At 39.1% G+C, this 25,078-nt stretch overlaps 1 protein-coding gene and 2 non-coding genes across 5 annotated transcripts in view; 2 read left to right on the forward strand and 1 right to left on the reverse strand.

Annotated features, from left to right (window-relative positions):
- The window catches only part of LOC126183288 (transcription initiation factor TFIID subunit 3), a 344,471-nt gene that overhangs the window by 102,384 nt on the left and 217,009 nt on the right, over window positions 1-25,078 (forward strand). For all 3 annotated transcript variants that reach the window (XM_049925122.1, XM_049925123.1, XM_049925124.1), the window contains exons 3-4: window positions 6,865-7,015; window positions 7,098-8,673. In XM_049925122.1, the coding sequence (XP_049781079.1) occupies window positions 6,865-7,015; window positions 7,098-8,673 (1,727 nt within the window). The remainder of the gene's footprint in view (window positions 1-6,864; window positions 7,016-7,097; window positions 8,674-25,078) is intronic.
- On the reverse strand, window positions 11,937-12,011 carry Trnas-uga (transfer RNA serine (anticodon UGA)). The gene has a single exon. It is a non-coding gene; the product is annotated as a tRNA-Ser (tRNA).
- On the forward strand, window positions 12,181-12,255 carry Trnaw-cca (transfer RNA tryptophan (anticodon CCA)). Its single transcript has one exon. It is a non-coding gene; the product is annotated as a tRNA-Trp (tRNA).

A 25,078-nucleotide genomic window follows, 5' to 3' on the forward strand; every position in this document is an offset into this window, starting at 1 on the left:
CTGTCCTACCAACCAATCCCTTGTTTATAGTCAGGTTGTGCCACAGATTTCACTTCTCCCCAATTCTATTCAGTATCTCCTCATTAGTAACATGATGTACCCATCTAATTTTCAGCATTTTTCTGTAGCACCACATTTCAAAAGCTTCTATTCTCTTCTCGTGTAAACTGTTTATTGTACGTGTTTCACTTCCATACGTGGCTACACTCCACACAAACACTTTCAAGGACTTCTTGACACTTAACTCTATACTCCATGTTAACAAATTTATCTTCTTCAGAAAGGTTTTCCCTGCTAGTGCCAGTCTACATTTTGTATCCTCCTTACTTCAACCTTCACCAGTTATTTTGCTTCATAAATAGCAAAACTCATTTACTACTTTGCGTGTCTCATTTCCTAATCTAATATTCTCAACATCAGCTTTTTTTATTTGACTACATTCCATTATCCTCGTTTTGCTTTTGTTTATGTTCATCTTATATCCTCATCATTTGCAATTGTTACAAGCTTTAGAGCCTACAAACAATGGTTACATGCCAACTTTGGAAACAAAATGTTGCTGCTGACGAAGATTTCCGGGATCATTTCACTGAAGTAAATGTGAAATGTGTGGTGGTCAGCAAATCCCCATGAGGTGGTACAGTGGTAACAAGAGTCCCCTAAATTGAGTGTTTTTTGTGCCATATCCTGGTGGAAAGTCAGTGGGCCTTTCTTTTTTTCGGTGCAGCAACTGTAACTCGTGTTTCTTATCTTGATAAGCTAGAACTATGGTTCTTTCCTCAAATGGAAGAAACTGAACCACAGAACTTTATTTGGTAGCAAGATGGTGTGCCACCTCACTGGCATAATTTAGTATGTGATTGCTTAAACGGTGACGTACCAGACCGTTGGATTGGCTGCAAGGGGCCAGACGACAGAGCTTGTTTTGCATGACCTCCACATTTACACATGACCCAATGCCATGCATTGTTTACCTTTGAGGGATCATAAAGGATTATGTGTATGTGCCTCCATTACCAGCTAATATATCAGACTATATAAACAGCGTTGTTGCAACTATTACGAGGGCAGTTCAATAAGTAATGCAACACATTTTTTTTCTCGGCCAATTTTGGTTGAAAAAACCGGAAATTTCTTGTGGAATATTTTCAAACATTCCTGCTTCATCTCGTATAGTTTCATTGACTTCCGACAGGTGGCAGCACTGTACGGAGCTGTTAAAATGGCGTCTGTAACGGATGTGCGTTGCAAACAACGGGCAGTGATCGAGTTTCTTTTGGCGGAAAACCAGGGCATCTCAGATATTCATAGGCGCTTGCAGAATGTCTACGGTGATCTGGCAGTGGACAAAAGCACGGTGAGTTGTTGGGCAAAGCGTGTGTCATCATCGCCGCAAGGTCAAGCAAGACTGTCTGATCTCCCGCCTGCGGGCCGGCCGTGCACAGCTGTGACTCCTGCAGTGGAGGAGCGTGCGAACACACTCGTTCGAGATGATCGACGGATCACCATCAAACAACTCGGTGCTCAACTTGACATCTCTGTTGGTAGTGCTGTCACAATTGTTCACCAGTTGGGATATTCAAAGGTTTGTTCACACTGGGTCCCTCGTTGTCTAACCGAACACCATAAAGAGCAAAGGAGAACCATCTGTGCGGAATTGCTTGCTCGTCATGTGGCTGAGGGTGACAATTTCTTGTCAAAGATTGTTACAGGCGATGAAACATGGGTTCATCACTTCGAACCTGAAACTAAACGGCAATCAATGGAGTGGCGCCACACCCACTCCCCTACCAAGAAAAAGTTTAAAGCCATACCCTCAGTCTTCTGGGACGCTGAAGGGGCTATTCTGTTCGATGTCCTTCCCCCTGGTCAAACGATCAACTCTGAAGTGTATTGTGCTACTCTTCAGAAATTGTAGAAACGACTTCAGCGTGTTCGTAGGCACAAAAATCTGGACGAACTTCTCCTTCTTCATGACAACGCAAGACCTCACACAAGTCTTCGCACCTGAGATGAGCTCACAAAACTTCAGTGGACTGTTCTTCCTCATGCACCCTACAGCCCCGATCTCGCACCGTCGGATTTCCACATGTTTGGCCCAATGAAGGACGCAATCCGTGGGAGGCACAACGCGGATGATGAAGAAGTTATTGATGCAGTACGACGTTGGCTCCAACATCGACCAGTGGAATGGTACCGTGCAGGCATACAGGCCCTCATTTCCAGGTGGCGTAAGGCCGTAGCATTGAATGGAGATTACGTTGAAAAATAGTGTTGTGTAGCTAAAAGATTGGGGAATAACCTGGTGTATTTCAATGCTGACTAAAACAACCCCTGTTTCAGAAAAAAAATGTGTTGCATTACTTATTGAACTGCCCTCGAACTTCAGACACACTGACCAAGGTTTGGAAAGAACTCTCTTATGAACTTGATGTATGCCAAATGGTGCTCACATTGAACGCTTACAAGAAAAACTGAGTTGCACTTTCATTTGCTGTGTTACTTACAACCATAAGTTGAATGTAATAAAAGCTACAAATCCTTAAAACCCCTATATTCATTTTGAAACACCCTGTATACTAGCCAGAGACTTCTGAATTGAACACTAACTGATGCACATCTGTTCAGGTTCCTCATTTATACCAATATCAGACTTCAAATGAATGGGGAAAAGACAGAGAGAGAGAGAGAGAGAGAGAGAGAGAGCGAGAGAACTGGAGGAATCTGATGAATGTTCTTTAAAGTTTGGTAATATCCTTAGTAGTGTGATTTTTTTTTACTTGTCACTCAAGTAAAAAACATTCGAAACATTTCCCATTTTATATCAAATTATGTTTATACGGAACTGTAATTATCATGTTAAACTTTGTTACTCTGCCAGCTATGCCTATACTTGTGCATGCAGTCCATATCCCAGATTTGTAAACTAACTGTCAAATTCCACTTCACAGTGAGTGATCGCAATTATGGTCAATGGAACAAGCAAAGAACTGAGTAAGTAATTAAGTAAAATAAGATATTTGCACTGTACTTCACTTAAAACAAACACGTGAAAACTTCATTAAAACATTGTGTCTCGGGAATCAAACTGGGGCCCTTATAATATACATGGTGCCACCTCATTGTTAGATTGCTAGGTTTACTCTTAAGAGACAAAGTTGCTCGTAAATAATAGACTGTACCTTGTCTTCAGAATACTTCCTTTTGCTTTTCTGTTCGTATTCCTATGTGTTGAAACATGCTTAGAGACTATGTGTTAGCTTTTGTTATATGTTCAAGCAGTTTATGATGTATTTGTTATCTTAATACATATAACAATTTCTTTAAAGAATCTTATAAATACACACAAATGTAACATGTACCACTCTTACTGATTTCCAGATATATAGGTCAACAAGTCGATTATAGTACGTCCATCACTGAGGAAAGATGTGACCTAGCATTAGTAAACCTAGCATTAGTAATATTAGTTTTAATTTATTTGTAGTAATGAACTTCTTCCATATTAATTTGACACCCTTTCTGTGTGATGATGAAATTTGAGTTTAATATTGTTATCATGGGAGCTGCATTTTCTTTCATAAGCAGATGAAGACTGATTGACTGTGTTTGGCACCTTTTAAATCCAACACAGCATGTTGTAGAAAATGGGTTTACTGTGATTGCATAGAGTATTTGTGATCAGATTCTCTTTGGTGATTATTTTAGTGGAATATTGAATAGTATTGTGTTTGCTTTTCATGAAGAAATGCAAACAGAATGTTTCTTCAGGAGGAACTTCATAAAAAGTTGAGGAAGTTGACCATGTTTGGCATTTTGTAATTAATCAGGTAACTTTCCTGTGACATTTGCTTATGTTTGCAACGTGATGCATGGTGGATGAGAGATACCATATATTTTGGGGCATTCTGCTAATAAGTAAATGTGTTACTCAATTGCAAAGAAGGATGAATGGGGCCCAATATTTGAGTCAGTGAAAAAAAAAGTGGGTAGAGGGCTTTAGTTTAGATGCTTACTTTTGTCACGCATTACTGGTGTATCTTGTAATTGTAGTGACACCACAGAATTCTTTTTTTTTCATTAAATTGATTTGTGGTGCATAATGTTAGATATTTATGCACTTTTCATGTATTTGTTGATATCAGACAGCGTGAAGGATTCAAAAAAAGGTAATGAAGCTGCATGAGTAATGGAACAAAGTGTAACACTACCTATTGCTAAGTGTGGTAAAGCAGCATATTAAAACTTGTCAGAATTCATTGTTCAAATGTTAGAGACTTTTCTGTAGGCTACTAACAACAATTCAAATGTAAAGCTTTACATTTGGCAGACACCAGCTTTCTTATCAAAGTGAACTGATTCCAGAAGCAGAGTTTTGATCTTCTAATTTCGTGAGATATCCCATAAAGAGGATATAAACTGAGGGAGGTGACAGTGTTAACATGCTGGATTCATATCCCAGAGGATGACATTTCAGAATCCTTTCTGGCCATCCAGATTCAGGTTTTCCATGATTTCCATAAATCACTTACGGCAAATGCCAGGCTTGGCCGGTTTCCTTCCCCAATCTGAGCATGTGCTTGGCCTCTAATGACTTAGTTGTTGACAGTATACTAAACCCTAGTCTTACTTCTTTCTTTTTCTTAGGGTGTAGGTGCTTCAAATATACCTTCAAACAGATGCAGCATTGAAATAAAAAATTGAGCATCTGAGAAGAGGAAATAAAAGAGAAATGCAGTTATGTAGGCAAAGATTTCCTCAAGAATTAAGACTGTGTAGCTTATTTACAGATGGGAAAGTTACATAATTTTGTTTTTTCTGTGTGAAAATGATTTCTGATTACAATGTTGCAGCATAAGAGTGCGTAAAAATGAAGCTTTACAAAAACATTGGTTTTGCGAACTTTGTGATATGTTTAATGTTTTCCGTTCTCCATTGACTACCACTACTCCAGCCCTGCAACTGATAAGATTTACTTTATCAAAATGAGGATGAGGAGAACTGATGTTATATATACTGATGGGGAAGAATTCCCAGCACCAAGAGTTAGTTGTACAATATAAACACAAGTTGGTAGCTATTTTTCTGTATCTGAAAGATGAAGTCTATTCAGATTTTACACTAGTCACATGAGTCATGCTAGTAGTGCTTTAAATATGTGCTGTATCAGGCATGAGCATTAATTACTGCTGAGATTGGATTTAGTGAGTTGATGTTAGTCAGTAATGTCTTTAAGATGACAAAGTGACATCATCAACCCCTCACCACATTTGAACAAGGTTATGTAATAGGGATATGAGACCCTGGATTTTCCTTCCGAGATATTGCAGAAAGACTTGCCAGAAATGTAGCCAATGTACAAGATTGCTGGCAGCAGTGGTTACAGAAAGGTACAGTCACAAAAAGACGGGACTCGGGACAGCCACGTGGCAATTCTGAGAGGGGAGACTGTCACGTTCGGCGTTTGGCTGTGGTGCATTGCACTGATCTGCAACCGCAATTCGAGCAGCAGTTGGCACCACAGTGACACAGTGAACTGTTACAAATCAGTTACTTCAAGGTCAGCTCTGAACCAGACTCTGTGTAGCACGCATTCCACACAACCCAAACTACTGCTGTTTGTGACTTAATTGGTGTCAAGCAAGAGCTCATTTAAGGGTAGAGTGGAGGCCTGTTGTGTTTTCTGATGAAAGCTGATTCTGTCTCGGTGCGATTGACGGCTATGTGTTGGTTAGGAGGAGGTTAGATGAACACCTGCAGACAACCTGTCTGCGGCCTAGAAAAGCTGTACCTACATTGGAGTTATGGTCTGAGGTGTGATTTTGTATAACAGTGGGAGCTCTCCTGTGGTTACCCCACATAGCCTGACTGCAAATTTGTACATTCGTCTGATGATTTGACCTGTTGTGCTGCTCACCCACATACTGCTATTGTAACCCATCATGCTCTTAAGTGTGTTGACACATTGTCTTGGCCTGCTTGATCACCAGATCTGTCTCCAGTTGAGCATGTACAAGACATCATTAGGTGACAACTCCAGTGTCATCCACGGCCATTATTAACAGTCCCTGTATTGACTGACTGAGTGCAACAAATGGAGAACTCTACCCTAAAAACGAACGTCTAGCACCGTGCAATACAATGCATGCACATTTGCATGCTTGCATTCAACATCCTGGCAGGTACACTGGTTATTAGTGTACCAGCATTTCACATTTGCAATGGCTCATCTCACTCTTGCATTACCTGTGATCTTGCAATGTTAATCCTTTAAATATGTTACTTAGACAAAGGTAGTCCCAAAATTTCATTACTTTACATTAATTATTTCTTGGTGTTGAGATATTTTTCCTTCAGTGTACAAGCTTGTGTGTAAGTAACCACTAAGCTGTTAGAGTGAGTTGCCACAAACCAACAGATCACAAGGGTAACACATTATATGTTGTCACAGAATATCCAGTCTGCCGTGTACTTATTTCACAATAGGGCAGTTTTGGTTGTCCTTCCCAGTACCAGTACTGGCATATAGAACTCAGTAGGTGGTGACTTACTCTCTAGCATGTACTTCTTTCCTGCACTATCTGCTAAATCAATATTTAGGAAGTTATCTGAGCAGTTTAACATTTACAGGTACAGAGTATATTATCTAGGTAGACATAATATATTACCATGTAATACACAACAAGTTGCTGTAAATGTTTTGAGAACCAATCATTAGTTACCCAAGTGCTAAAAAATTATTGTTGGTTGTAGTCACTGATTTATGTTTCGACAGTTCTCTCACAAATGTTAATACCTAATATTCATGATTAACTTATCATATTATTTGTTAGAGTAATTTAAAATGTCTGTCTGTTATTTTAGAAGATGAATATTTATTGAAGCAGTCCCCACTTTCGGTTGACACTTCAAACAATTTGGGATCTACATCACCACTCTCTAGCCCAAAGTCAAATGTATTCAAAAGACCAGGGGATCCTGTTTCCTTGGAGAACCCTGTTTTGAAGAGGACGAGGTAAGTAAATAGATAAATTTTGGTGTAAGTTGACATTAACTTTATGTTTCCTAAACTGCAAAAATTTTTTCTTTTCCTACAGAATGTTGATGGAAGAAGAAGGTCGTCCTCTTCGAGAAATCAGTAGTGTTATGATGACAACATCTGGATTTCTATCACCTGCACGGGAAGGAAAGCTTCCTGAATCACGAACGCCATTGCAACCTTCTGATTCTCGTTCCAATTCTCCTCAGCCTTCATCGTACCCCATGGTACCCCCAGAAGTGAAAGGTGAGAAGAAATCTAAAAAAGCTACACAGAAGAAAGCAGTTGACACTGTTAAAAAAACAGACAAGGAAAATAAAAAGGAACACAGAGTGAAAGAACTTGTTAAATCTGGCAAAGGACACGCCAGTGACGAAACAAAAGTTAAAAAATTAGTCAGTATGAAGGAACTTTCTAAACTGAAAGCCTTGAAACCAGGAGCTGTAAAAATGTCACAGAATTTGCAGTTAGCAGGTCCAAGTTCATCTAACAAACCAGGCAAACTTCCAGTATCAAAATTATCTGCAATTAAAACTGCTGTTCCAGACACTCAGAAAATCATGAGACATGTGTCACCTGTGGCAAAATTGTCTAAACCAGAAAAAGTGCATACTGCTACACTTCCACAACTTAAATTAAATTCACCAGAAAAAAGTAGGGAACCAACTATAATAGAAGGAAAATTGTCAACAGAACCCGATAAACAGAAACTCAACATTTTCAAAAAAATATCAAAAGTCAAGGAAGAGAAGGTTGACAGAATAGAAAAAATTGATAGGACTGAATCTGCAGATTCAGTTATGAGAGATTCACGTGAAAGTTCTCCAAGATTGATAATAGATGAATCAGAAATGAACAGCCGGCAAAGAGAAGCACGAATGGCCCAGATAGATGACTGTATTGATGCAGTCATTCAGCAGGGTATGGAGATTGTTAATGAGGACAATAATAGTTCTCACAGTAAATTATCAACACCAGGGAATGATGTGGCAAGGGGAAACAGTTTGGCATCTGTAACAAGTCATCAGCCAGGTTCGGATGAACTATATATGTATGACGATGATCTTTCACCACCTGGAACTCCATCGTCTACCCCAAAGACTCCTGAGCTTCCGACACCATCCCGTAAAGCTGAAAAAATGCCAGAAGTTAAAGAAAAGAAAAAGAAAAAAGAAAAATCAAAAACAAAGAAAGAGTCAAAAACAAAATCTCAGAAAGAGTTGCACAGTCCTAAGAAGCCAAAGATAGAATTGATGGACTTAGACAGTTCAGAGAAACCGAAAACTCCCGAAGCGGAAGAACCATGTGAAATAGTTCAGCCACCAGTTTTTCCTTTCTTTTCACATTTTCCTCCAACACCAGGCCTTATTCCTCCTCCTCTAGGACATCCACTTTTCCCAAGGTTTCCTCTCCCCCTTGGAAAAAACTTACCTCATCCTGCAATGCCCAATCTGCCCCTTCCACCACCACTTCTTATGCAGCCTCCTGCTGAAGAGCCAGAAGAGGAATCACCGAAGACTCCTGAAAGATCTTCAAGTCTCTCTTCTTCAGGTCCAGTTCCAGCAAATGTAAAAGCAGATTCTCCTGAAAAGGTGCAGATATCTAGTCACATCATAAAGAAAACCCTTGAAAAGGTAAGGTTAATCACTTTCTAACATAGAACAATTACTTCTGTAATAATTATTTTTCTTAGTGTGTTGTCATCATGTGTGGCTGTTTTTTATGCATAAATACATATCTGACTTTTAAGTGAACTTTGTCGAATTTACCACTGTTGGCATGACATAGCAGCAACTTGAATGTATGTTAAATAGAAAATGTCGTCTCCATCTGTCACAGTGCATGCTCATATAGAAACAGGCACCATTTTAAAATGGTAATTATTATGAGTATTATAAGAAAATAAAGGAACAGTCATATACATCTATTGACAGTTAATGATTTTTTTAATGTAAAATTATAAGGTCTGTAGAGTTGTAGATAAAATAGTGTAGGAGAATCGTCATATGGATTTTTTTTTTTTTTTTTTTTTTTTTTTGTTCAGTTATTAGTTGTGTATTCATGCAACAGGTAATCACATTTTGCTTAATACAGAAACTTATGAACTACTAAAGTGTTAAATATTAAATTTCTGAAAGTACGAAATGAGATGACAGAACAGAATTTTCTAATATCTCAAATGAACTATTTTCATTTTGAGTTCTCAGGTCTGTCACTTATTTACTGGGTCTTTTTAATGTATTTTTAGTTGTTTTTATTATTTTTTTGTGTTACCACTAGACATAAACTGAAACCACAATTGCTCATATTGGAGTTGCTTTAGTTTAAAAACCTTGCAATTCACTTCAGATAATGTCATACACATGTATCTCTGAAGGTACATTCTACTGTTTGTCCCAGTTCTGTTAGGACTCTCGTGGATTATGTTCACAAAATCGCTGTATTTATTCAAAGTAGTCTCCTCCCCCCTCCCCGAGCCAGTACACAGCTAAAATCATTTTAAAAATGTTTTGAAACAGACACTTTAGTCCTCTTTTGGAATTGCATTTAGTACTGCAGTACAATTTTCTTGGATGTCCTTAACTGCATCATAAATGTGTTCTTTCATTGCCAACTTCAATTCAGGAAACAAACAGAAGTTAGCTAGGGCAGAATACGGCAGGTGATTGAGGATTGTGATCCATTTGCTGACCGAAACCTCATACAAAATCTTCACTTTTTGGACTGGGACGTTGTTATGGGGAGGAACCAGGAATCTGCATCTTGGTATTCAGGCCAAATTTTATAAATTCTCGCCCACAAACAATGGAGGACTCAAAGAAACTTGATTTTTACCTAGCTATTCCACTGCCATTTTCCGATAAGTGTCGGACACATACTGTTATATTCATAGCCAGGACACTTCCTGCCATGAAGCTATGGCTTTGACCTTCTACACTGCTGTTGTTGAAACTTCAAGGATCGTAATGCTGCAGCTCACCATGAGATAGCATTGCAGCTTGGAATTTGACACAAGCAGTCGTAATGGAACCGAATTATTGATACAGCTTTGAGATTCACTCAGCAACTTTCTTAATGATAACTTTGTGTGTCCTCCATTCCATAAAATTTAGCTCTCATAGAGATGACGCATTGAACTGGCAGCATTGTTCGTTCTACTCCTTACTGCAGCTTGTCCAAGTGTGATCCTTAGTCTTGTCACCATACAATTCTAGAAATGAGAATAGTAAATAGTAATTGGATAGCAACTAGAGAGAGGGGTGGTGGGGTGGTGGTTGGGGGGGAGGGGCAGAGGGGGGGGGGGCAGCATCTTCCTGCGAAGTGACCACACATACCTTCAGTTGATTAGAATTGTGACAGCGAAGGTGCTAAATGAAAATGAAAAATATCTTTACAGTTGTGAGATGACATTTAACAGCCTCTGATTGGGTCTGTTATTCTGTATGCACTAGTATTAAGAGTTTCCCTGTAAAGTAAAACTATCTGAAACAGGTCTCAATATGGGCAAGGATTGGAAAAAAAATCAGCCATGTACATTTCAAAGGAACCATCCCAGCATTTGTCATCAGCAGTTCAGGGATTGGGTTGCTGGATGGGGATTTGAACTGTTGTCCTCCCAAATCAGAGTCCAATGTCTCACCACTGCACTACCTCACTCTGTGATTTACAGCAGCCCTATCCTTGCAGTGTTGCTGTGGAAATACTTGCACCTTGCATCGGTGGCCAAGCCAGATGATCTTCGCATAACACTCGAAGTTTGCAAGTTTCAGCACACTTGGAGCATTCTTGGTGTGAAAGCACCATCAAGGCAAAGTCCATAAAAATGTGTCCAAAATCTTGTGGTAATTTGTGCTCATTGGTTTACATTAAAAATATTACATTGCACATGTGGGGTTGGCCACTGTTGTTTGAGTACAAACATGGTGTATACAAAACTCTAACTTGAGGATTGGTAAGTGTCTCCACTCCCCTATGCATTTATTGAAATAATTTTGTGATTGATGTTTAACAGGTAGTTATCTTCTTATGGCAGTGGTTTCTGTGGCCTAATGGGCATATTGTGTTCCCTGTTTTGTAGGTACACAGTGATTAGTTTGCGTGAGCAGGGAGCAGGAATAAAGATGAATTATGTTCCACCTAAGGCTGGGATCACGTAAAAATGATCTTGTTGGGTGACACAGAGGAACTTGTAGCCATGCAAAAGTTAGAATGAAGGAACGTGGAGAGTCAAATACTGACCGATTTTGTGTCTAATACTGTAAATGAAGATGAAGCAAGACTCCAGAAATCTTTGGTGTTGGTCTTTTCATCACTTTTATTTTAATGTATAAAAAGAAGTTATAATTGGTTGAGTGCTTCCCAACTTCCTTTACTGCCTGTGACTGAGTACTTATCCGATAACTGTTATTTAACTTTAAAATATACAATTTTTCCCAAATTCATGGGCACATGGCATGCTGCATACCCACTGGCAATACTCCTGCTCCTCCACACTACTGCCATTTGTCAATTACTAAATTATTTAGAGCAAGCTATAACTATGTGTATTATACAGGGTGATTAAAAAGTGAATACACATGGTTTGTGGGTCTAATGTATGCATGAAAATAAGAGTAAAATGTTAAATAAAGTTCGTCTGAAATTGCATTATTTCTGAGTTATGATGCATAGTGTCATTTGTGGTAGGCATTACATCATCGGATGGTTACAGGCTTTTGCCATGTTGCCTTTGCCTGCGTCATTATGAACATGTTCTGGGGTACATGTACAGTATGTAGTTGTGTTTAATTTCAGATCCCTTAATGTTGTTCTGAAAATAATTAATTTTTTAGAACGAGATTTTCACTCTGCAGCGGAGTGTGCGCTGATATGAAACTTCCTGGCAGATTAAAACTGTGTGCCGGACCGAGACTCGAACTCGGGACCTTTGCCTTTCACGGGCAAGTGCTCTACCAACTGAGCTACCCAAGCACGACTCACACCCCATCCTCACAGCTTTACTTCTGCCAGTATCTCGTCTCCTACCTTCCAAACTTTACAGAAGCTGTTCTGCAAGGTTCGCAGGAGAGCTTCTGTAAAGTTTGGAAGGTAGGAGACGAGATCCTGGCAGAAGTAAAGCTGTGAGGACGGGGCGTGAGTCGTGCTTGGGTAGCTCAGTTGGTAGAGCACTTGCCCGCCAAAGGCAAAGGTCCCGAGTTCGAGTCTCGGTCCGGCACATAGTTTTAATCTGCCAGGAAGTTTCAATTAATTTTTTGTTGTTTGGGGTGCACTTGTGATCCCTACTTCACAGCATATATCAGAAAACAAGCAATTTCAGACAAAACTTTATTTAACATTTTATGCTTATTTTGATGCATATATTACACCCACAACATGTGTACCGTTACATTTTGATCACCCTGTATAAGTATTTCTCTGACCTGTTGTGTTATTTGGGGTGGGGGTGGGGGGGGGGGGGGCTAGGTTTAATGGATGTAGAGGGGAAAAATGTTTAATACTGGTAATCATTTGATAATACTTCAAAAGCTTCAACACGGAATTTGATCATGGCGTGTGTGGACTTAGTAGCTGCTGATAAATCAAAAATGGTGTGTATATTCTTGTAGTTAGTACAAAACCTAAACTACAATGAAAATTGGTAAAGCCCCTTTTACACAGATGTCTCTATTGTCTTGCTTGTGGCAAGCGAGTAAACAGTCGTGCCACAGACATATTATTTCCTGTATTGATTGCCACGTGCCAAAATGGCATTCATTGTGAGAACTGTCTACCATGCACTGTGCCACCTGAATGGTGAAAGTGAGGTTATGAGGGACTATTGTTCTCACAGAAAGTTGAAAGATAGTAACAACATTAAGGAACTAGCAGTGATAATAAAATTTATTAAACCAAAGCGAAATTCATAGTAGACGTTCTTGACAAAGGTCATATGATAAAATGCCCACATTGCTGAGAACTGAAAGAACTAGTGAAGTGTTACCCAAACATTTCAAAACATCAGCATTTACTTACCTGAGAAGATATATACATACTAAAACATAAAAATCTTTCTCCAGGCATTGGAGTACCTAAATACCTTTATGCGTTCAGATATGCGATCTTTTTTTGCAAAGGAACACTAGTAGGAGAAAATCGTGTTCTCATGCAACTTTTGCAATATGTCACAAAAACAAGAGAAACAAAAATAAATATGAAGACATAAAAGCACAAAATCTAGTACTATAACATGAGTGAGTGCAGTAAGATCGGGTTAACGTCCAGTGTTCCCAGAAGATGTTGTGAATGTGCAGTCTGTAGCATACACAATTTTTTACTACTCTACACCTGGCTTGGTCAGTTGAACATTAACATTAACATCACTGAACAACTTGTGATGATGTAGGTGGCCGATTAACATGAAGGCACTGACATGCTCCCACCACAAGTAGTTGACTTTCACCATACAGTTGCTCACGTAAAATGAGCTTAAGATCAGGCCTTCAGTAAGAGTAAAGCTTAAAATACAGGATAGTACGCAAGTGTTAGAAAATTTCAAGTTTACAGGGAGCAGAGGGGAGGAAATATTGGAAACCAGTTCCTTCTCCATTCTTGAAGCACTACAATAATCAGTAGTAATTTGGAAACCAGTTAAATGTATTCCTGTTACTGCATACAGTTCGTATTCAGCATATGGTTAAGGGGAATAACAAGTCTCATTGATATACAAACCCATACTGTATTGAATGCAGTTGGATTAAATGCCAATGAGAGAAAACTTGAAGTATTTTACTGAGGTGCCAAGTACTCCACTGGAGGACCGATCTTAGTAGATACAGGTCTAAAGTTGGAGGGGATTGATGCCACAGTATTTAATGAGATACTCAAAATAACTCTGCTGTCCCTTTATCTCACTCCGAAGTATTGCAACTTGAATTACTAAGTCCTTGTGCTGTTAAAAGATGCTGCAAAAATGTAATTTATACTTACAGTATCTTCTCATGACCTAGTCCACTCTGATATTGCAATGTGGGAAACAGCTGTAGACTTGCACTTTGCTTGGCATTTCAGTATAAGTTCAAATTAGGAACCAAGAAGTTACCTGAGGAAGAATGCTTGGCAAGGCTATCAGGATGCTACAGTGTCATTTGGATGTTTTTCAGTAGTAAGTCAGGTTTCTGTGAACTATATTACAACTACACTGATGGATTGAAAATTGGATCTTCCATGTTAGAGGAAGAAACAATTTACCTGAACTACAAATGACCAAAAATTTTAATGTTTCATTATGATATAAGTTCTGTCTTTGATGAGAAGTTCGTTGCATCTACTTATGCTGCACATCCTTCAAAGTGTACTGTCCTTTTTTTCCCTCATTTAGTACTGGGAGAATAATTAATTGGATTCCTTGATATTTTTCGAATGGAAGATGTGCTGGTTATGTCCCCATTTCATCTTTGGATTAGAATGGAGGCAATGACAGCTTAAAAACTGGAAATAACTGTATTCCTTGTGGATATCCAGAATCTCGCACCTATATAGTGAGTGGGATAAATTTAGGAATGGTTGGGGAGTTGCTGGCTGACCATATAGTAACTTGCATCTGCTTTAATAAACCTTTCACTGTAACTATTAGAAGAGGTGAGCAATGGAAGAATGAACCACGACACCATTCAGGAGATGTAGCCTTGTTTACTGATGAGTCAAAAACTGGTGAAGGCACTAGGGCCAGAATATATGGGGTTCAGCATAGAGTAGAGAGAGCAGTGTCTCCAGGGAAGCTGGCCACAGTATTTTTGGTTGAAATGCCCTCTACCAGATTGTGAACAGAGGAGAATTTGCGTAGGTGCTACAAGGATTATAGCATCTACATTTATTCAGGCAGTCAGGTAGCTCTGAAATCTCTATCAGCCCCTGCAATGAGATCAAAGGCCATTGCGGAATGCCACAAAGCCCTTGGGAGACTGGGGGGAAACAACAGGGCAAACCTTCCGTGGGTCCCTGGTCACTCGGGAATTATTGACAATGAACCAGCTGATAGACTGGTCAAGGACATGTGCGACAACACTGTTTATTGGATTGGAATTTCGAATAACCAATACTAAAGTGGTATTAAAATCAAAGCTATGTAGCAGGATCAGGAGACTGCACGTAAAATGTTGGTCTATGGTCCAGAAGCAAAAACATTGCAAGCTAATGTTGCCGAAGTCATGTTTCAAGAGTAGTTCTGCAATCTTGAACTTACAGGAAATGAATTAAACTCATGGTATTACTATGACTGCCAGTGGAAATTTTCAGAAACACCTACACGCGATGATTATAGAGGAAGAAGTCCCGAATTGTAGACTGGTGAGTAGGATGAAACTGCACCACGTCTAATCTTCTAATGTGAAGCTCTGGAGGCAAAAGACATAAAATATTTGAGTCGGTAGAATCTGAAGAAATTGTGTCTAATAAGGAACTAGTAAAGGGTCTCATACTTCTTAAGGGTACCAATTGGCCTCAGTAGAGTCGCGGGTAGTCCATGTGTTTCTCATTCTGGTGTTGTGGCGCTAGCAATACAGTTATTTGATGAGTCTATGCATAATCTTGTACATTTCTTTATTTTTGTAAAATTTTAAATATGGGGTTTATTGAATCCTGACTCTCATTTTCTGTAAACTGCTGATGCTGAAAGTTACTGCCTGATGTCATGGCGTCTTTAGCAGATAGTTAGTAATTAATGGAAATGGAAAGTAGCCAGTGTTTACATGTATTGTCACATGACTTGGATGTGAAACATGTGAACTAGTTCTCAAAAGATTACATCTGTTAAAGTTGATTTTTGTCAATTGTGAAATTTCTCATGGAGGTTTTATATAGTAATTTTATCACTCAGTGACTGCTAAGGTGTAAAATTTGAAATAGAAGTCACACTGTCCGGTGGCTTGCGGAGTATGGATGTAGATGTAGTGAAACTGCACAATAAATTCAGTTTCGGTGTGGGCAACAGTGGGCTAAGACCATTATTGTTCTTGTCTCCCTGCATAAATCAAATCAAAAATGAGACAGGGGAGTCAGTTCAATCTGATGGGGCTTCCTCAGTTTCAGAGCAGTTTGTGCTGAAAAATGTAGAAATAGATGCTAATGTTTCCTATATATTTCTTTGTATTTCTCATCTTCCATAAGTCATTATCTCTATGGAGACTGGAAGGTCTACTCTTTGTGGTTTGTTAGGTCTGTCAAAAGCCACAAGCTCTGAACTAAATCCTTTGTTAGAAAGAATTAAACTAGTATATGAGAACAGCAAAACATATTTAAAAATGCACCATACAAATGCATTTGTGAAGTATTTTAAAAGATAACCTGCATATTTTTGATACAATATAATGATATGCACCAGAAAATCTCCAGTTTTAAAACTCACCTGAAGATGGCTGCCTGGTTATCGCAAAAAGTCGACATCATGAATCTGCAGTTCAGAAATCTCACAGAATAGGAAGTACACAGCAAGAAAAAACTCTATGTATTCGGGATACCACCCAGTGAGTGGAAAAGGATGTTTCTTGCTGAGTAGGCAAGCAGGATATGTTCAGCATACCATCCAGTGAATAGGCAGTGAGTTGAAAAGGAAGTTTTCAAGCTGGGTAGGGAAGCACTCTGTGTATTTTGAAGTGTGCAAGGATAAAAAAGGATGGGGCTGGGTGAAAATCAGGCATGCATGACCAGTATCCTCTGGGTTGCTTGCATATCCTATGAAACATGATTAAAAACCTTCTCCAAAAACAACCTAGAACAGGTAGTTCAGAATCCCACTCGTGATGGAAACATATTAAATGCAATGGCAACAAATAGAAAGAGAACAATGCACGAAGGTGTCAGTGACTACCATAGCAGAATATTGCTGAAAGATCTTTCATAAAACCAAAGAAATTCTCATCATATGTAAGGCTGTTAGCAGGACCAAATTTAGTGTCCAGAAACCATGGACAAGACAGGAGCTCAAGTTGTGGATAGCAAAACAAAAATAGAAATGCTTAACTCTGTTTTCAAATGTTCCTTAACAAAGGAAAACACAGGAGTGTTCCAGTTTAATTTTTGTACCACTGAAAATATGACTGGTATAGATATTAGTGTCAGTGCCATTGAGAAACAACTGAAATTGTTAAAATTGAACAACGCCTCAGGCCCCTCTGTTAACTATAATAGATATATTGTAGAGTCCTCAAACAAAAAACAGTGCCCAGCATTTTGGGGAAAGCACAAGTCACATCTATCTACAAAAAGGGTAGCAGAAGTGATCCACAAAGCTGCCATCCCATTTCATTGACATCCATTTGTTGTAAAATCATGGAACATACTCTGAGGTCAAACATAATGAGATACCTCGAACAGAATGACATCCTCCATGCCAACCATTATTGATTTCAAAAACATCAATCACGTGAAACCCAATGCGAATGTTTCTCACATGACGATAATGAAAGCCATGTATCAAGACAGACAGGTAGATGCTGTATCTCTTGATTTTTGAAAAGCATCTGACTCAGTATCACAACTATGCTTATTATCAAGGTACAGTTGTATGAGGTGTCAAGCGTAATTTGTGGCTGGATTGAGCATTTTTTGGTAGGGAGGAAGCAGCAAGTTGTATTGAATTGAGAGTCATTGACAGATTTGGATGTAACTTAGAGTGTACCCCAGCAAAGTGTGTTTGTTCATTGCTGTTCATGTTGTATATTAATGTGCTTGTGGATAATATTAATAGTAGCCTCAGACTTTTTGCAGATGTTGCAGTTATCTATAATGAAGTACTGTCTAAAAGAAGTTACACAAAAATTCGGTCAGATCTATATGAGATTTCAGTGTGTTGCGAAGATTGACAACCTGGTGTAAATGTTCAGAAATGTAAAATTGTGCACTTTGTAAAACAAAAAAACTTAGTATCCTATGACTATAATATAAATGTGTCATAGTTGGAACACTTGGGTGTAACACATTGGGCTGACATGAAATGGAGTGATTATGAGGCGCAGTCATGGATAAAGCAAGTAGCAGACTTTGGTTTGTTGGTGGAATACATGTGAAATGCAATCAGTCTACAAAAGAGACAGTAACCGAGCGAGGTGACGCAGTGGTTAGCACACTGGACTTGCATTCGGGAGGACGACGGTTCAATCCCGTCTCCGGCCATCCTGATTTAGGTTTTCCGTGATTTCCCTAAATCGTTTCAGGCAAATGCCGGGATGGTTCCTTTGAAAGGGCACGGCCGATTTCCTTCCCAATCCTTCCCTAACCCGAGCTTGCGCTCCGTCTCTAATGACCTCGTTGTCGATGGGACGTTAAACACTAACCACCACCCCAAAAGAGACAGTGTACAAATCACTAGTGCAACCCCTCTTGAAATATTGCTGATGTGTGTGAGATTCGAATCCAATAGGACTTAAAGGGGGTATTGAATGTATACAGAGAAGGCCAGTACAAATTAGCACAGGTTTGTTTGATCGATGGGTGAGTGCCATAAAGTTGTTGAAAAAACTGAACGGGTAAACATGTGAAGATAGACACCAAGTAACACCCCTCCCACCACCCGCCAACTCCCTCCCCCCCCCCCCCCCCAAAAAAAAAAAAACCTATTTACCTATTTATAGAGTTTAAAGAATTGCCTTTAAGTCATGAGTCTAAGAATATACAACAACTCCCTATGTACCACTCCCATAGGGATTGTGATGATACGAATAGATTAATTATGGCATGCACAACATCATTTAAACAGTCATTCTCCCATACGCAAATGGAATGGAAAAAATGCTGACAACTGGTACGTGGAACGTATCCTCTGCCCTCTACTTCACAGTGTGGCTGTAGATATTTGTATGTGTTATCTTACTTTTCAGAGGTCATATTTTGAATGTAGGAGCTGTGCATCAATTAAATTAAATTACTTGTGTTGGCATTTTGGCAAGTAAAGTGGTACCAGCGCCTAGCCAATCTTGGCTCTTCTTTATGTTCTACATGCTCTCTGTGTTACCTGTTCTGCAGGTACGTGAAGAGTCTTGCCTAATGAGGTAGGCTACATGGGTTTGATGGGAAGAGCCAAACACAGTGTGACTTGTATCGATTGCATGAGCACATACATTAGGCAACAACACTGCTGACATCTGTCTACATCTACATACATACTCCCCAAGGCGCAATATGGCTCATAGCGGAGGGTACCACATAGCACTATTAGTTATTTCCTTTCCTGTTCCACTCACAAATAGAGAGAGGAAAAAACTACTGTTTATAAGCCTCCACACAAGCCCTAATTTCGCTCATCTTTTCTTTGTGGTACTTCTGTGAATGTGTGTAAGTGGCAGTAGAATCATTCTGCAGTCAGCCACAAATGCCAGTTCTCTAAATTTTGTCGATATTGCCTCATGAGAAGAATGGTGACTTGCCTCTGCGGATTCCCATTTGAGTTCACGAAGCATCTTCATGACATTTGCATGCTGATTGAACCTACCAATAACAAATCTAGCACCAAGCCTGACCTCCCTTTACAACAGCCACTTTAAAAAACAAATAAACAAGCATTGCTAAGCGACAAACCATATTCTGACATCAACACAGGAAACATTTCGCGTTCTGACTGCTTGCATCACCATATCTTCACCTGGTGGCAGACAGTGGAACTATTTTTTTCGGCATATACTCTGCGAGCACATGAATTAATGAACATACGTATGATGTTTCAGTGTACTGTGATGTATTCACCCCACACTGCAGCACTTGGAACACAATGAATTTATTTATAACCACCTGGTACTTCTGTTATTCATACAGTGGCAGGTTAATTTTTGTAGTGAACTTTGTTAATCCTAGCTGTTTATGTGACAATGAATTTATTATGTCATCAGGCTTGAGAAGCTGATTTGCACTTCTAACATTTATTAATAGTAAACAGTGTACTTAAGTGCATAATTTGCAGTCATTAAAAGTAAATCGACTAAGTGCACCATAATTGAAGGGCCCCACATATGATCGATGGAGCTCAGCGATCCGTCGCATGGGATATCACATGTGATCGGTTGCTTGCCTTGACATCCCATACACAAGCAATTTGCCAAGCAATTTAAATCAGTATTACAAATGTCACTGTGTCAAGAAGTTATGCTATGGAAATAAACTGCTATGTGTAGTGATTTCTGTATCCCCATAATTACTTACAAAATTTAAATTTAAAGTAAATGAGAATTGTTATTTATTAAACTTCTTTTGATATGCTTACTTTGGGAACTGTTGGTTACATTACAGGATATATTACATGTCTCACTGATATCAAATTGGTTGTGTATATCTTTCCTGTGCGCCTATACAATTATTTTCAGCTGAAAGTGCATAGACGCCAATGACATTGTGTTCCTGCATCTTATCAACTTCTCATCTGGCTCTCCTGAATCTGTCTCACATTTGAAGAATGAGTACACTTTAAAAATAAGGTCCCTTGCCTGTTTGTGAAACACTTAGCACCTTCTATGTGTTTCAGCCATTATGAGAAAATTTGAAGAACACCACAGAAATCAGTCAATTGTAGTTTTGCACATGTAAAACATGATAGAACACTCAAGTATGATGGAAGTTGATACAGTACAGAACATGGAAACAGACTGAATGCTGACTGGCTAGCTGCGCAGCTATCTACTGTGCATCCCCAGACCAAAGGTCATAAACTCTGTCATGGCCTGTAGTTTTGAGTTTCTTTTTTATTCATTAGTCTTATAGTTTACCTGCAAGTATTTATACAATTTACTTGGTGTGTCTATAAAGGTGTTCTTGAAAATTTCGTGGGTATTCAGTTGGGTAGCATTGCCCAAAAGGCGCGATATTTCGGCGAGCTGTCTTCTTGCCGTCTTCAGGCGTTCTTGGTGTCTGATTGATCTCTTATGGATGCTGACTTTATATAATCTCTGCCCTTCTCCCGCAGCCTCCGTCTGGGCACTTCTGAGCGGACCGCGGCTGGTGGTGGGGGGAAGGGCGGTGCTGGGTGGTGGGGGAAGCACGGCTCCCCGCGACAGAGCATGGACCACAGTCCTTCCGCAGCCACAGCCGTTTACGGAACTCTGCCATCGTGGTGACAATGTTTCTTCTTTCTTCTTGACAGTAGCGGATTTCCATGTAGACTGTCATTGTGTTTTAATCGTACTCAAACCTGGATCACAAGTCTTACTTAACTGGAAACCGCTGTCTATATTTATTAGTTCGTCATGCAGCCGGATCTCCTGTGCCTCTTTGAGGATACAGTCCCAGAAGGTGTTAGATTGCTGTAACCCTTTGTGCCATCGTAGTTCATGTCATGTCCATTTGAGATGCAGTGCTCTGCCATGGTGGGCTTGGTAGCCAGTGCGTTGTCTGTGTGGTTTCTATGTTCACTACATATCTCCTGTACTGTCTGGATGGTCTGGCCTACATACATTTTCCTACACTGACAAGGGATGCTGTAAACTTCTGGTTTCCGGAGGCCTAAGTCATCCTTGACTGATCCTAATAATGTTTTCATTTTGGATGGAGGGTGAAACACGCACTTGACATTGTATTTTCTGAGTATTCTGCCGATCTTTGCCCGACATATGGTATAATCGCCGTCCCAACCGGTTTGTCTTCGTCCTTGGAAGGCTGTGGTGTCTGCTTCTTTGGTCTTAAGGCGCATTTTATCTGCCAGTTGTTGTAACCATTCATGCGGAACACGGCCTGCAAGTGCTGCAATTCAGCATCAAATGTCAGTTCTGTAAATTTTCTCAATAGCCTTCTTTGAAAAGAATGTCGTCTCCACTCCAGGGTTTCCCATGTAAGTTCCTGAAGCTCTCTGTAGTACTTGCTTGTTGATCAAACCTACTGGTAACAAACCTAGAAGCCCACCTCTGAATTGCTTCTGATGTCTTTCTTTAATCTGACTTGGTGGGGATCCCACACACCAAGCGGTACTCAGGAATGGCTTGCAGTAATGTTCTATATGTGGTCTCCTTTCAGATGAACCCCACTTTCATCAAATTCTCCCAATATATCAATTCTCCCAATATATCAAAATTGACAGTTCGCCTATCTGATTGTTCCATTTCGTATCACTTTGCAGTGTTACGCCTATAATCAACCTACTAACACTACTAATGCTGTATTTGGACATTACAGAATTTGTTTCATACTCATCTGTATTAACCTACATTTTTGTACATTTAGAGCTAGTTGTTGTTTGTGACACCAACCAGAAATTTTGTCTACGTCATGTTGTATCCACCTACAGTCACTCAATGATGACGCCTTCCCTGTACACCACAGCATCATCAAGAACAGCCGCTGACTGTTGTCCATCAGATCATTTATTTATACAGAGAATAATAATGGTCCTGTCTCACTTCTCTGGAGCATTTCTGATGATACCATTGTCTCTGATGAACACTCGCCGTTGAGGACAATGTGTCACGTTTTATCACTTGAGAAGTCGTCAGACCACCTACTTATCTGGAAACCTATTCTGTATACTGGTACCTTCGTTAACAGTCTGCAGTGGGGCAGCGTGTCAAATGCCTTTTGGAAATCTAGGAATATGGAATCTACCTGTTGCCCTTCACCCATTGTTTGCAGGATATCAAGGCAAACTGAGTTTCACATGAATGGTGCTTTCTCAAACCGTGCTGCTTTGTAGACAGAAGCTTTTCTGTCTTAAGGAAATTTTACCATTTACTTGGGACTTTGTGCTGGGTGAGAGATTTGCAATAAATACAAGCTAAGTAAGGGGCCAACACTGTAGAGTCCTCGCTGTAAGACTAAATTGAGATCATCTCTGGACCTGGCGACTTTTTATCAACTCTTTCAATTGCTTCTCTCTGTCAGGGATGCCTGTGACTATGTTCTCCATATCGGAGTCTCTCTGATGGTCAGTTGGCAGTATTTTTGTATGATCCTCCAGTATGGATGATTTCTTAAACATGAAATTTAAAACTTCGCCTTTGATCCACTAAACAATTTTACATAGGACCACAATTTTCTCTGGTTCTTGGCAAGATCTTTTGCTAAGATATGACAATGGTAATTGGTGTATACTTTGTACATTGATTTTCTTACATGGGCATGAATCTGTACCAACTTTTTCTTGTCACCATTTGTGCATTCTCTTTTGAACAGGGAGTGCAACAGTCTTTGCTATCTCGACATGTTCTGAGTTTTGTTATTAAACCACGGTGGGTCTTCTCCATCCTTAATCCACTTACTCGGCACATACTTCTCCAGAACTTTCCTTACTAAATTTCTGTTACATCATAGATTTATTAATGCTAATTGTTATTTCAGTTAATTTCCACAGTAAAACCTGGTGATTGAACCAGAGACCTCGGTTTCCATAGTCTGGCAGTTTATCAATGAGGCATACTCTATTTCATGTAGTAAACATCTTTATAATTGATGGCAGTTACAAAACATAATTTCCGTTGTTTAGTTGTGAGTGTGCCTCCCATGTCATAAGAGCTCAACTTTTAGTCAGTCCATTGCTTGTTATGCAGTGGAAAGTGGAGATGGGAAATGGATGCATGTCTGCATTTGTTGTAATGTTTTGTGAAGTAATGTGTGTAACTGGAGTATTGCGATCTGAATAAATTATTAATTAAGTTAGCAAAGTACTGCTGGGATATTTACTGTGGTACCTAGGAATACAGTGACATTAACTTTTAACATTTGTGAATCATTCACACACATCATGTGATGTATGGCTGTTGTGAGCAGGAAGTGGATGATAATATCCATAGAATTTACAATGAACTAGCTCGTGCACATTCACTAATACAAACAATCCCTAAGTATCATTTGAGAAATTAACAATTAATACTATAATATAATTATACTCGATGACTGAATGTAGCATGTTACACTAATTTGTTCATGTTATCATTTGTTTGAGACTTTCACCTTTTCTTTGGTAGCTGTCCTCTTTCCACGTGCTGAAATGTACATTTTCCTCCAAATATGGGTTAACAGATTGGCAGTGTTTGTGATGGCATTTGCCATCTCTTATTACTTGTATCTCATTACTTGTATTCAGATTTATGATACCTGTGTTACTCAAGAAATCCTCGACCATCTTCCTATTGACTGTCTCTTTGCAGTTCCTATTAACCATGTTTGACGTTCAAGTCCTTGAATGCTATAATATCTAACATTTGTGATGGAATCCTTGTGAAATTACTCTTATACTTCAGAGCATTCAGACTATGTTCAGTTGCTGCCCTTTATTGTTTTCTATTGTTTGAAACAATAGTTCAGCTATTATTCTGTGTCATTGTTGTAGTTTGCTTGTTTCTGTAGTGATAGATATAAATTTTAATCAAATGTTTGCCTTTGTTCATTTCTCTGTGTATGCTTCTATACCATTTTCAGGGATGCTTTGAATGTCATATGAAAATACATTATGTGCTAAAATTTTAACGTAAGTTTACAATATCACACAGAATATATGCTCCATTAGGCAGTGAAATAAATCTTTTGAAAGATTCTGGTGAATCAGTCCAGTCCATTTTTACTCTAGAAAAAACATGAGAAATCTTTTTACTAATTTCTGAATTGTCCAACTGGATGTTTGTAGAATATATGGAATATTGCTGTTTTTACAAAGCCTTATCTTCACATGTTTAAATATTTTAGTGGTTTGTTTTTAGAGATCATTTTTCCCACATTGGCAGTATTTTGGTGGTAAATATGCTGATTCATGCAATATGGAGTGCTGGTTCTGTGGAACATTGCCTTTCTCTTATTACTGGTATTAAGTGCATATTTGTAAGTGTGCATATGTAGCAGTGTTTACATTGGCAATGAGATAGATTGCTTGATTTCTTTTGCAGCTCTTTTTAAGTTAGAATTGATTACCCTTTAGTAAATGTAGTTTTTGCAGTGCAGTTTCGTAACATTACCTGTGTTGACCTGCATGAAGCTCTGTTCCAAATCCCAGTTTTATTTTCTGTTCCATGATGTTTATTTGACCTGTATTCTTAAATGTTTCTGTGTTATTCCCTAGTTCATTACAATATTACTCTTGTCAATTACTTTGTGTGCCTG

The sequence above is a fragment of the Schistocerca cancellata genome, chromosome 4 (assembly GCF_023864275.1).
Source record: "Schistocerca cancellata isolate TAMUIC-IGC-003103 chromosome 4, iqSchCanc2.1, whole genome shotgun sequence".
Classification (NCBI taxonomy): domain Eukaryota; kingdom Metazoa; phylum Arthropoda; class Insecta; order Orthoptera; family Acrididae; genus Schistocerca; species Schistocerca cancellata.